This window comes from Artemia franciscana, chromosome 1 (genome assembly GCF_032884065.1).
Source record: "Artemia franciscana chromosome 1, ASM3288406v1, whole genome shotgun sequence".
Classification (NCBI taxonomy): domain Eukaryota; kingdom Metazoa; phylum Arthropoda; class Branchiopoda; order Anostraca; family Artemiidae; genus Artemia; species Artemia franciscana.
The window spans coordinates 34,794,476-34,807,289 of NC_088863.1; the positions used below are offsets into that span (position 1 = coordinate 34,794,476).

The 12,814-nt window shown below is 34.8% G+C and overlaps 1 protein-coding gene across 1 annotated transcript in view; it reads left to right on the top strand.

Annotated features, from left to right (window-relative positions):
• Window positions 1–12,814, top strand: part of LOC136029162 (caskin-2-like) — a 131,239-nt gene that overhangs the window by 94,602 nt on the left and 23,823 nt on the right. Inside the window, exons 12-14 of the mRNA XM_065707307.1 lie at window positions 1,256–1,460; window positions 3,388–3,572; window positions 11,133–11,170. Coding sequence (XP_065563379.1) covers window positions 1,256–1,460; window positions 3,388–3,572; window positions 11,133–11,170 — 428 coding nt within the window. The remainder of the gene's footprint in view (window positions 1–1,255; window positions 1,461–3,387; window positions 3,573–11,132; window positions 11,171–12,814) is intronic.

Consider the following 12,814-nt stretch of genomic DNA (forward strand, 5'->3'; position numbering starts at 1 on the left):
TTTCTCCTAGAGCTATGAGCCTTGTGACAATCCGGGGTCATATTGTTTAAGACTCCAGCCATTTGGATTAAATTTTGTCTCGAAAATCATATTTGATACTATATGAGCGCTTAAGGACGTGAAAAGTTGGTTGGTTGCCCTCTTATTTGTTTTAGGGTAAATGATGTAGGGTAAATTGTTTGTTTTAGGGTAAATGTAATTGTATGCGACAAATTTGTTTTTAGTTTATTTTTGTTTGCTTGTAATAGTTTATATACTTTTGGACCTGAAGATGGTTTTACCCAATTGGACGCTTAATTTTCGCTTGAAGACACAAAATAGTTGAAATGGCTGTTATTGAGGCATAATCTTTTCTCAACTTAGAACGAACCCTGGAATATATAGCATTGTCTTTTATTGAGTCTCAGTTCTGTTTCTTATGCCCATTGGTTCGTTAGGATTATCCCTAAAAAAAGTCAAACTTTTTCAAGCTTTGTTCGAACGATAAATATTTGAGATAGGGGACCATCAGCTACCGCTGCACCCACGATATATAGGTCATAACGAAGGAAATGTCATAGTTCTTGAAATTATAAGTTTGATTAGATACAAAGACCTGCTTTCCTTCACGTAGGGAACCAAAGAATCAAAATATGATAATAATTTTTTTCTTTATACTGATTAAATGTTGTTAATGCTAAGCACACACATGAAATGGAGCATATATTTTCCCAATACAGCTAACAGGGATATAAGGTATTTTCAGACCCAACTCGAGTTGTGCTTTTCATTCGTTTATGTAGTAAGAATTATGACTCGCTCAAAACTTTAGTTCTATGCAGTGGCATAAATTTGTAAACTTTCTGGGGGGGGGGGGGGATTAAGCAAATTTTCCCAAATCAAGTGAAAATGACAATGAAAAATGATCCATGTATTACTATAAAGGCAAATAAATACTAAAGAAAACTGACCTGTTTCTCTGGATACTTGAATTATGCAACCTTATATTAGTTTTGACAAGATTTTTTGGAGAAACTAAATTTCAGCGGGGTTCAAACTGAAGTGGGGGGGGGTGACAAACTTGGGTTTACAGGGGCAGTTGCAGCCCCATCTGCCCCATAACAAATTCCGTCACTGGTTTTATGAGAATGGCATACCTTAGACTTGACATAGATGACGCCCTTTAAAATTTGTCTTTTTTACTGATAGTTTCATTTAATGGGTCTATAAAGCTATATAACCCCCTTTTACATTCTTATGTATGTTATAATTTTAGGCTGGAAAGTATTCTCCAAAGAAGTGGTGCTGGTCATTGGCCAAAGATAACGAGTCCACCAGGAACCGGTGGGAAAAATATCTATGGTCCTTCACATCTCATGAGATCCAAATCTCGTGATCATAGTCCGGCACCGGATCACGGTGAAGATGTTAATACTGGTGAATTTAGACAAAGACGTAATGGCTCTAATGATAGTTTTAAGGTAAATTCAGTTGACATCATCTTCTCCTAGAGATTCTCAATTTACGTGGGATAATTGTGTTTAAGAATGGGAGTTTAACATTGTAAGCAGTCAACTGATAGTAACATTATAAAATACATCAACGGATATCAGCTGCCTTAGCAAGTAGTAATGGATCACGTGAAGAATTATTATAAAACTCAGCACTTTTGATAAACGCACATTTTAATGCATTTTGGTATATAAAAAGATATTTGAATTTAATTTTGCATTGATATATATATATATATATATATATATATATATATATATATATATATATATATATATATATATATATATATATATATATATATATATATATATATATATATATATATATATATATATATATATACAATTTATATTTCTTAGAGTTTCTCCTTGTCTCGCATATTTTACGTTTGCAACCCTATTTCAAACTTATCAACTCTATATAGTCAATTAAGTACTAAAATATCATTGCATGTATTGACGATGGCAGGATTCGTTGCCCAAAAAATGTTGGCAACTAACTGGCAGACTTTAGAATTAAACCAGATTTTATATAGCGTGTTTATTGTATTTGTCATATGCTTGGTAAATTATTGTTCAATATCTTAGGAAGTTTTGTAAGTATTAATTTCCAGTTTTGGTTAGATTGTCACTTTATAGCTATAGACCGAAAAATCTAATCTACAATCCTCCACTGACACGTATAATATTTTAGCATCCAATTTTGGATGTTTATGGATTGGAAGGTGATTTGAGATTCAAATGTACTAATCCAATTGTTCCAAAACCTCCTCAGATGTAAAAAAAATTTAGCGTGAGGTACCCAGAAATATAGATATTAGGCATTAGGCGCATATATATATATATATATATATATATATATATATATATATATATATATATATATATATATATATATATATATATATATATATATATATATATATATATATATATATATATATATATATTAGGCATGTACAGGTGCCTAGGATCTTTCTTGGAGCGGGGGGTCAATGATTAAAATAACGCGAGGAAAGGGACAACAAATTTGTTTTGTAATTGAATAAAAAATGCCCAGAGATTCTTGATCATTTATGGATCTTTGGGGAAAAGGGCCTTGTACTCACCTCCTGTCTACGTTCCTTGTGTATATAGCCATTGTTTTCGGAAAAGGGGATAATAAAGGATTTTTATTGGGGTGAGGTCTACATTTTTGTGATTGTTTGTCATTGCGGTCCCCTATTTGCAGGTGCGTTCAGAAATAATAAATTTCTCTGTATTGAGACCATTGTAGTCATAAGTCTCTAATCTAAAGATTATTGAAGGTAACCAATAATCTTGGTTACCTTCAACATAGAAATCAATTTCTATAATATCTCCAAAAATGACATAACTATTATTCCATGTGATTTAAACAGCCAATACCTTGAAGTCCAATATTACGCTGATCAGGATATTTCATAATAAATATCAGTAAGGATGTCAAAGAAATTTCTCTTATGGAAGAGGATCTGTAAAACGTTTTCCAGAGAGGGGGGGCACAAGTTAAAAACATAAACGCATTTTTTTGGCCTGAAAACTTAAGTTTCCCCATAAAACATTGGTACTTTTCGCGTATTTTCATCTTTCAAAGAAAATAAGAGACAAAAGAACAATGTTTTTATTTATTTTACTTTTGTGAAAATAAATCGCCTATTTAAAAAAAATTTCAATTTTTCATTAAGTTTAGTTAATGGCAGATTCATTGTTTAAAGTTTTTTTTTTTTTTTACCACAATTTCAGTTTTTATAAGAATAACTAGCTGCCACCGTGTATTTTTGATGTGATATTTCTCGTTCATTGGATTTTAGATAGGAAGTTTCTTTTGTTAGGCGTTTCCTTTTCCATTTCTTATGTGTTTTTTTCTTCTTAGTCATCATCAAGTACAGAATCTGAATCAATGCCATTTGCAAATGACAACGCTGGTACAATAAAACAGCGTTCATCCCGACAGCATCCTACTTTGTCTGGTATAACCTATGTCACCCAATCTCCAGCCACTCCTAGGCGTGGTTTACCGCCTCTTAGAGGGACATCTGTCCCAGGGACACCAGAGAAGTAAGTCTATTCTATATAAGAAAACTTTCTTAAGATTTTAAGTGCAGATTTTCCTCGTTCAAAGCTGTTTTATCGAGGAAAGTGGAAGTAATAATTCTTGATTAGAAGTTTTTCGATGTGTGGTGATAATGAGAATTTAGAGCTTTTTATGTACAGCTGTAAGGAGTTGAATGATTTGGAGGATGATATTTTGGGACTGGGTGAAGGGGAGGGAATGGATGGTGGAAATATGGGAGAGCAATTGCCAAGTAGATATTAGGAAAGCAGGAAGGACGTCCATTTGCTTACTCACCATGGAGTTGTTTGGAGAGTGAAGAATTGACACAATAAAGGAAGTTGAGTGTGAAAAGACAAGTGTATGAACTTTTACCAAGTTTCTTTTTTATTATTATTCATTTTGTGATTAGTAGTCTCTTTGGCTCTAATGTTGGAATCTGTAATGTCATTATCGTCTGAACATCATATATGAAGTCATGTCCAGAAATAAGGCGATGCATATGTTTAATCGGATAGCAAACACTTCAGGCTTGGATCGGTGAAAAGTGCAACTTATTTTTTGGCAATGACCCTGATCTCTTTGTATCCGTTTTATGTTTGAGATTAGTGGGAAATTTGAATTTAAAAGATTTGAGTATTTGCATAAAGATTTTTTTTCTTAAAAAGAACCTACATTTTCTCATAAAAAAAAACAAACTCAATGAGAAACTTGCTTCATTAGCAAAAAAACCTTCAGGATTTCTATTCCCAAAATTACCGCAGGGAAATCAATCACTTACATAGTATTTTTTCAGTGTGGGGGGAGGGGAAGGAAAATAAAAAAATATTTTTGATATTTCGAAAAAAGGGGCCAGAAATCCAGGAAAATTTACACCCTCCCCCCTCCCCCTAGTGAAATAATTCAAAATTTGATCTTACAAAAAAAAAACTGATTTGCAAGAAGACTTTAAAATGCCAAGTTTAGATTCGGTATTATGTGTCCTAAATATATAATGTCCTATAATAGGTGTCCTAAATATTGATACTAATTAAAATGCAATATAAGAATTTTTTATAGCTGTTTAAAAATGAGACCTCGTTTCAAAATCCGTGAACCTCGAGATTTTTTTTTTTTTTTTTTTTTTTTTTTTTTTTTTTTTTTTTTTTTTTTTTTTTTTTTTTTTTTTTTTTTTTTTTTTTACCATCCAGCTGTAAACATATTTGAATCTTAGAAACTAAGGGTTGCCTAATTTCAGAAATCGTGTACATACGTTTTGCATGTCAAGCATTTCGGGGACTGGGTCAAGCGTAACGGGGCTGTGCTAGAAGTGGCGGTACTGTGTGACCTTATGTGGGAAGACTATGGAATCTTGCATTCGCCTTTTTACGGCACTTAATATTAACCAAGTGACATATAGCAATCGCAAATTGTTTCTGTCTGTCTTTCCCGGTTTTGCTACTTCAGGCACTTCCAGGTAAGCTATGACGATGGAATTTAGCAGGCGTATCAGGGACCGGACCAGATTAAATTAGAACTATTCGGTTTCCCGATTTGACCATCGGGTGGGGGGGGAAGTGGGGGTCGGTTAATTCGGAAAAATAGAAAAAATGAAGTATTTTTAACTTACGAACGGGTGATGGGATCTTAATGAAATTTTATGTTTGGAAGGATATCGTGTCTCAGAGCTCTCATTTTAAATCCCGAGCGAATCCGGTGAAGGGGAAGTTGGGGGGCGGAGCCTAAAATCTTGGAAAACGCTTAGAATGGAGGGATCGGGATGAAACTTGGTGGGAAAAATAAGCACAAGTCCTAGATACGGAATTGTCATAACCGGAACGGACCTGCTCTCTTTGGAGGAGTTGGGGGGGGGGGGGTAATTCTAAAAAACTAGAAAAAACGAGGTATTTTTGACTTACGAAAGAGTGATCGTATCTGAATGAAATTTCATGTTTAGAAGGACCTCGAAACTCAGATCTCTTATTTTAAATCCCGATCGGATCCAGTGTCATTAGGGGGGGGGGGGGTCTTGGAAAACGCTTAAAGCGGAGATATCAGGATGAAACTTGGTGGAAAGAACAAGCACAAGTTCAAGATAGGTGACTGACATAACCGGGCCGGATCCATTCTCTTTGGTGGAGTTGGGGGTGGGGGGAGCAATTCGGAAAATTAGAAAAAATGAGGTATTTATAACTTACGAACGGGTGATCAGATCTTAATGAAATTTGATATCTAGAAGGATCTTGTGCTTTAGAACTCTCATTTGAAATCTTGATCAGATCCGGCGATATTGAAGGGAGTTGGAGGGGGAAATCGAAATTCTTGGAAAACGTTAAAGTCGAGGTATCTTACGAATAAGTGATCGGATCTTAATGAAACTTGATGTATAGAAGAATCTTTTGTCTCAGATGCTCCATTTTCAATTCGAATCGGACCTGGGGACAAAGAGGGAGGGAGGGGGGGAAACAGAAATCTTGGAAAACCCTTAGAGTGGAGATATCGGGATGAAACTTGATGGGAAGAATAAGCACAAGTTATAGATACGAGATTGACATAATTGGTACGGATCCGTTCTCTTTGAAGGAGCTGGGGATTGTTAATTTGGAAAAATCAGAAAAAATTGAGGTATTTTTGACTTAAGAAAGGGTGACCGGATCTTAATGAAATTTGATATTTAGAAGGAACTCTGTCTCAGAGCTCTTATTTCAAATCCCGACCAGATCTTTTGACATTGGGGGGAGTTGGAGAGGGAAATCAGAAATCTTGGAAAACGCTTATAAATGTCGTAGATACGTGATTGATGTAACTGGACTGGATCCGCTCTCTTTGGCGGAGTTAGGTGGTGGGGTTCAGTGCTTTGGCGAGTTTGGTGCTTGTGGACGTGCTAGGGCGATGAAAATTGGTACTCGTGTCAGGGAGCTGTACAAATTGACTTGATAAAGTTGTTTTCCCCGATTCGACCATCTGGGGTGCTAGAGGGAGAGGAAAAATTCGAAAAAATTAGGTATTTTAACTTACGAGTGGGTTATCAGATCTTAATTTTGATATTTAGAAGGACTTCGAGACTCAGAGCTCTTATTTTAAATCCCGACAGGCATAAAGCCTCTGATTTTCCTTTTAAAGCAATCTATTGATTCTTAGAATTTTGCTAGAGCTCATACCATATGAGCTCTTGGCTCTTGGCTTTGTCGACCTCGTCACAAGTGCCATATGAGCTCTTAGCTCTTGTTTGAAGACAATTGAGGAATGTACAGTTTGTATTAGTACTTACTATTTTCAATGCGCTATTCCTCTCTAAAATGTTTAGGTAAGGGTATCACAATTATATTGAATGCTACTTGTTATTGTTTTCAAATCCTTCATGTAAACGAATCATACAACACATAATAAATAACCCACCCAAGAAGCAGAGATGGTCCATGATGTAAAAAAAAAAATGTTAATTGACATAACTTTAAAAATAGGAAACACAAAAGGGAGAGATGATTCTTTGCCGCAGTTCAGACGCGAAACCTAATCATAAAAACAAAAACTAATTAACCTCCAAGAAATCCAATACATCCAAAACAGAATTTGGTCATAGTATTTCTTTAGTCTTTTTCTTAAGATGGACCAAATTACTAAAATTTTACTAGAATAGGATTTAAATAAGCCTCAGAAAAAGATCCAAAAATTAATTTTCGTACGGGCATCTGTGCACCGCATTTCAGATGCATCCTTCCATGTGGTTTTCTTTGCCTTTTAGCTAATTGTCTGTTATTTGAGTACATGCAAAATCCAAATTACGATATCCTTGCTCCATATATGGTCCAAAAGTTGGCATGTTCTCTTCTTTGCATAACCCTACAATTGCGAATAACTTTCCATATAAGCATAAGCTGTTTTTTTAACTTGAGAATCAAATTATTTTATTCTAATCATAGAGCAAAGCTAAACTTTGGGATTTGATAATTTTTACTTTGTGTATTTTTAGCATGTGCTTTAAGTAATTATTAAGATTATGCGGGGCTATTCTAGTACATGTAAATTCAGCTTACAAAGGTATTTAAGCGTGACTGTTCTTTCTATTGACAAGGTTTATAATATTTCTTAATAATTAAAAATTACATAGAACCTTAGCAATATAATTTTACTTGGAAATTCCATATTAGAAAGTACAGTCAATAATGAATACAATTTTTTTGTTTTTATTGAATTAGTAAAAGATAAGACGCAATAAAATCCATTGAATACACAGAGCAAGAAGCTGTAATTGAAAAATGAAGCGAGAATTGTCCATACAGGAGCTATTCGTCTGATCACACAATGTTTTTTTTTTTATTTGGGGATCAATTATTGAAAAAATGGAAAAAAAGAACAACTGAAGAAGTAGAATTTCAAATTTGTGATAACTTCATGTGGCAATAGAAAAATTGGAACAATTTAGATAATAATTATGAAACTGTAAATAGTTTTCGAAGTCATGAAACGTCTCCTACTATTAGTATTGCTCTTCTTTTTCCCCGTCTCCATTTCCACTTTAAGAGAAAAGACGGTAAATTGGCTGTAAAAGCTACGGTTTGTCGATTTAATTAAGCTAATCTTTCTTCATAAACTAAATATTGAGATGTGAGAATTCTCGGATCTTACTATACAGCTTTATTCAGTATTATTCAGTTTATAATTCTACACGATCCGTATTAGCCGAAATTCTGATTAAATGGAACGCTTTAAGATTTCCAAAACCCAGAAATATTTTTAAAATCTGTCTAATGGAGGATAAAAAAAATATTTGCTCCAAAGCTAAAGTTTTTCAAATTTAGTCAAAATGTTTCAACCCCTATTAACGGGCATAATTTTAAAAATATCAAGTAGTTTTCTGACAGCAAAAAATAAGTACTTTTTGTTTTACACATTTTCACATATTCTGAATTCAAATAATTCTTAGACAAAAGCTTTGTCAGTAAAGGGGTCACTGAGTGGAGTTCCTTCCCCCTCTGTGTGTACACTTACGTTCATAATTGCCCTCCTTTACAATGACTTTTAGCGCTAAGCAAATACTGTATTAGCCAAAATGTTATTCTAGTTTTTTTCCATTTTTATTATCTTATGTGTTGTGATGAATAGAAATAAATGTTCGAATTGAAACCTGGGACACGTACCGAACTGGAGCGGCCCTAAAAATCCTCTGCCCAGGTCCTCCTTACGTGCCTTGACAAAATAGTGCTGTGATCGGAAGCACTTTTGTATGGTTAACCGTTCCCGTGAGCGACAAAATATCCAACAAATTAAGTGTCCAAACCTTGGTTTTGTCAAGTTATACTTATAACAAGATTAATCGTGCCACGCCACTAAAGACCTAGGACACGGTACGACTTGAACCATTTACCTAGGTTTTAGCCATAAACTGTGTCTGTTGAACATTATTGTAAAGGAATCAAAATAATAACATTTAGGGATTATACCCTTGGGGAAAACCATTCCAAATGGAGATGCAATGTCTCACAAAGCTGTTCTTCAAGTGCTCATTCTAGGTATCTCTTACAGTAATTTGACCGTACCGTGTTTTCACTGTGTTTCCCGTACTGGTTGGCAAACGTCGGTGCTTATATGAGTAAATCGTTGAAGGGAGAATAGTGGATTTGTACTTGCTGAAAATAGCCGTTGATGCAACGTCATATTCTTCAAGTGAACTATTGATAGGTGCTTGATTAGGGCTACGACTTGCCCTTGAGGCTCTATTTCAGATAGTCTGGATCGGTGCAGGGAAGGTTTTAGGAGTCCCTGTGAAAATCAAGCATCCATATTTGGCAAAAAACCTAACGCATGACTTGTACAACAGTATAATCGAGCTGGGTGGTAACAAGCTCCTAGAACGAGGAATCACAACCAGCTTTCTCGCCCAAGAGGATATAACTTGATCAAGATATTTTTCCCAAGAGAGATCAGAGGAGAAAGTAACTCCAAAAATGATGTTTGTTAACTTTCTTGATAGCTTCACCCATGAAGTAAAGTCATGGTGTTGGTCAGGGTAAGAATTGTAATTGGACCATTCAGGCGTCAGAAATGTCCATGAACAGCTGTATGACGTATGCTAGGGGAGTTATGAGATTGTTTCCTAAGTCGTTAATATACACTAGAGAAAAATGTGGGTCCCATAATACTGCCCAGATGAATCCCAAACCTTTACTTGCCTTTACTTTACCAGTTTTTACAAGATTTATACTGTGCAGAGCCGAAGTTATGTTTTTTCTTGGGGGGTGGGGCAGATGTAGACTTTGCTGCCCCTCTGCCGCACCATCAATACTCTAAATATTACAATTTTTACCCCAAAGTATTACAATTTATGCTTGTTTTGTCCCACCGGGCATGCCGCTTGGGGTGCTTGTCCCTCTAGTCTCTCCCCACTCTAAACCCGGCCATGACACAGAAAGAGCAAATTCCCAAGAGCCTTAGGTAGACGACTACGAATTCAACAAACTTGGGGTCTTTCAACTTGCCCTTATGCCACACTCTATCGAAATCTTTTGCGATGTTATTTCATAAAATGCGTTTTTGATTGGGGTTGGTTTCTCCCATCCCTAAAAAGTCCTTGATCCAATTATAGTAGCAAACTCTGACACTACGGCCTTCTAAAATCATGACTTTATATTTAAAAAATAACAGTGTATGTTATGTTTTGGATATGGACCAGTGGAAATGCAAAAAAAGGACCATCTGTATCTTAGTATAGGCTTATTGGTTTTTACCTATGTTGACCGTGTACTATAGACTTTTTAGAAAAAAATCAATTAGTTTGTCGTGAAAACAATTTTGGGACACATATGCAACAGTTGACATATGTAAGCCTGAACATGGTGTAACCTGCCTTTTCTTAGGAACAAATATTTACAGGAACCGTAACTTTTTTCTTAGAAAATGAGTTACTTTTAGAAATTTTCCTCTTTGAATGATTATGCGGTAGAAAATGAAAGATTTAATTAAAGATTGAATTTAATAATCGGAAGAAAATAAGATGGAATAGAATTTCAGTTAAATGTAAAGTGATTATGATATTTTACTGGGAAAGACCGACAGGAAAATAAAATGCCTCTCAGCAGAGGAGTCTCTAACCAGAATATTTATGGAGGGGGGCAATGAATTTTACCAAGTAGCTGAGCCTTTTTAACCGTCTGAGACTGCTCTTCTTTTACTTTTTTTTTTTTTTTTTTTTTTTTTTTTTTACATCAGCTTGTGAACCCTAATAAGAAAAATTACTAGTAAAATAGTTTTGCTTCATGCCACTATTTTACCGACTCAAATCTTTTTTCTGACTGGCTGAAAACATTGGGGTTTTCCTTCCCCTCCCCCACACGGGGAAGGGGAAACTTTAACTATGTTTCCGAAAGTAACTTTCATTATATAGAATTTGCAGCTATATATAGACGGAAAGAGCCTTCAGTGAACCTTTAAGGTAGGCTTATTGCTACCTTCTATCCAGGAGCAAGAATACACTATTGTCTCACTTTATGATATTGTGGTTGGGATTCCTTCCGAATAACTTTGTTTGGTGTCATCGTCACACTAATAGAGTTGAACGTTTGCTCAGTTTTCTTTCTCTCTTTTAGTTTCTGTTCATCTATGATCTGCCAGAGTCCATGGGTATGAGCTGTAGAATAGGTAGGGAAGCAACAGAATAAATTAATCATTTTTTATTCTTTTTTCTTTTTTGGTTGCATGTTAACAAGTAAAAGCTTGGGGATATTGTTAGAGAACTGACACTAAGTTTTTAGCCTTAATAAATAATATTTGCTTCGATGCTCTATTCTGTTGCTTTCTTTCCTCGTGTAAATTATACATGAGTAAAGATTTTGATTGCATTGATGCTTCGGAAAAAATAACATAGTGGGAAATGGTGATTGATAAATTATGAAGTATAGGATATATTAGAAAGTACTAGTGAGTCTCTCTCTTTTTTCTCTCTCTCTTTCTGTAGATGCCTTTGTATCCGAAACTTACTATTGGACCGAATCTAAATGCAAGGAGTTTTCAAAGCTGTTTTATCAAATATTAAATTTTTATTTCCCTTTCCAATATCAAATTTCTTTATTTGGGTTTGTGCCTCAGAATTTCCTTGTGAAAGGTATCAAATGGTATTTTAAAAACTTTTAAAAGGTAAATTCCTCCTCACAATCAGGTATTCTTAAAAAGAGAATTATTTTACGACTGAACCCTTGCAAACAATTCCTGGGGATAGCTCTTTCACTGTCCATCCTAGTCAGCATGTTAGCTGGGTTTGCGGAGCTTGTTAAGTTGTTAGTACTGTTAATTTTAAACTTTCTCTCCTAATACTTCAAAGTATTAACAATTCTCATTTTTTTTTTTATATTTGGTTCTATTTCAGGTTTTAGAAACGCAAATTAAATTTCGGTGAGTTTAGTGTTGTAAATTTGTATGTAGCTTAGTCACTGCTCCAAGCGCTTTTTATAGCCAGTCGCAAATTTCTATAAGCTAAAATACTTAGGTTAAGTATACTGAATTAAGGCGTTACTATAAACAATCTATGGCAAATTAGTTACTAATTTTGTTGCACGTTCGAGTTGAACCAAATATACCCATGATGGTTTTCCTTGATTGGTTACCTTTTTAACGTAACCTGACAAAGTTTGCCGGAAAAAAAAATGCAAATGAAAACGTGGCTTTAATCTAGTTTTTGCATAAAGTCAAAGATATTACGAGAAGATTTCTTCGGGTTCAAATCGTCATTACACCCCTCCAAATTGAAATTATAGAAACGCACTCATTGTTTCCTGCTGGTTTAAAGGCTCCCAAGTGATATGGCTACTAAACTGTGACATTTTTAGTATCATTGACTAAGCCGTTTCCTGTTGACTTACTGTAATGAGCCTGCTTATATTACATGAGCAACCTGAATCCTTTATGATCTAATCGTAAACTCAGGCTAATCATAAATCCATATATTACGTGGGTTAATGACGAAATAATATAGTCATCAAAAACAAAAATTTTTCATACGTGACAGAAAACGCAGTCTTTTCTTGTGTGAAAACATGCGCGATGCGTGAGTTTGTTCCTTCGAGGAACGAATTTGGTTGTCTCTGAAATTTTTTGGACATACTTGCACCCCCTCGCCCCCAAGGTAGGTACGAAGGACTTACTAAAAAATTCAAGAATTGGCTTAAAACTATACATTTTCATGTTAATCCCCTACCAAGTTTAGGATTTTTATTTTAATTTCAGTTTTAAGTATCGAGTACTTATATAATTTTTATTATAGTATCGAGTACTA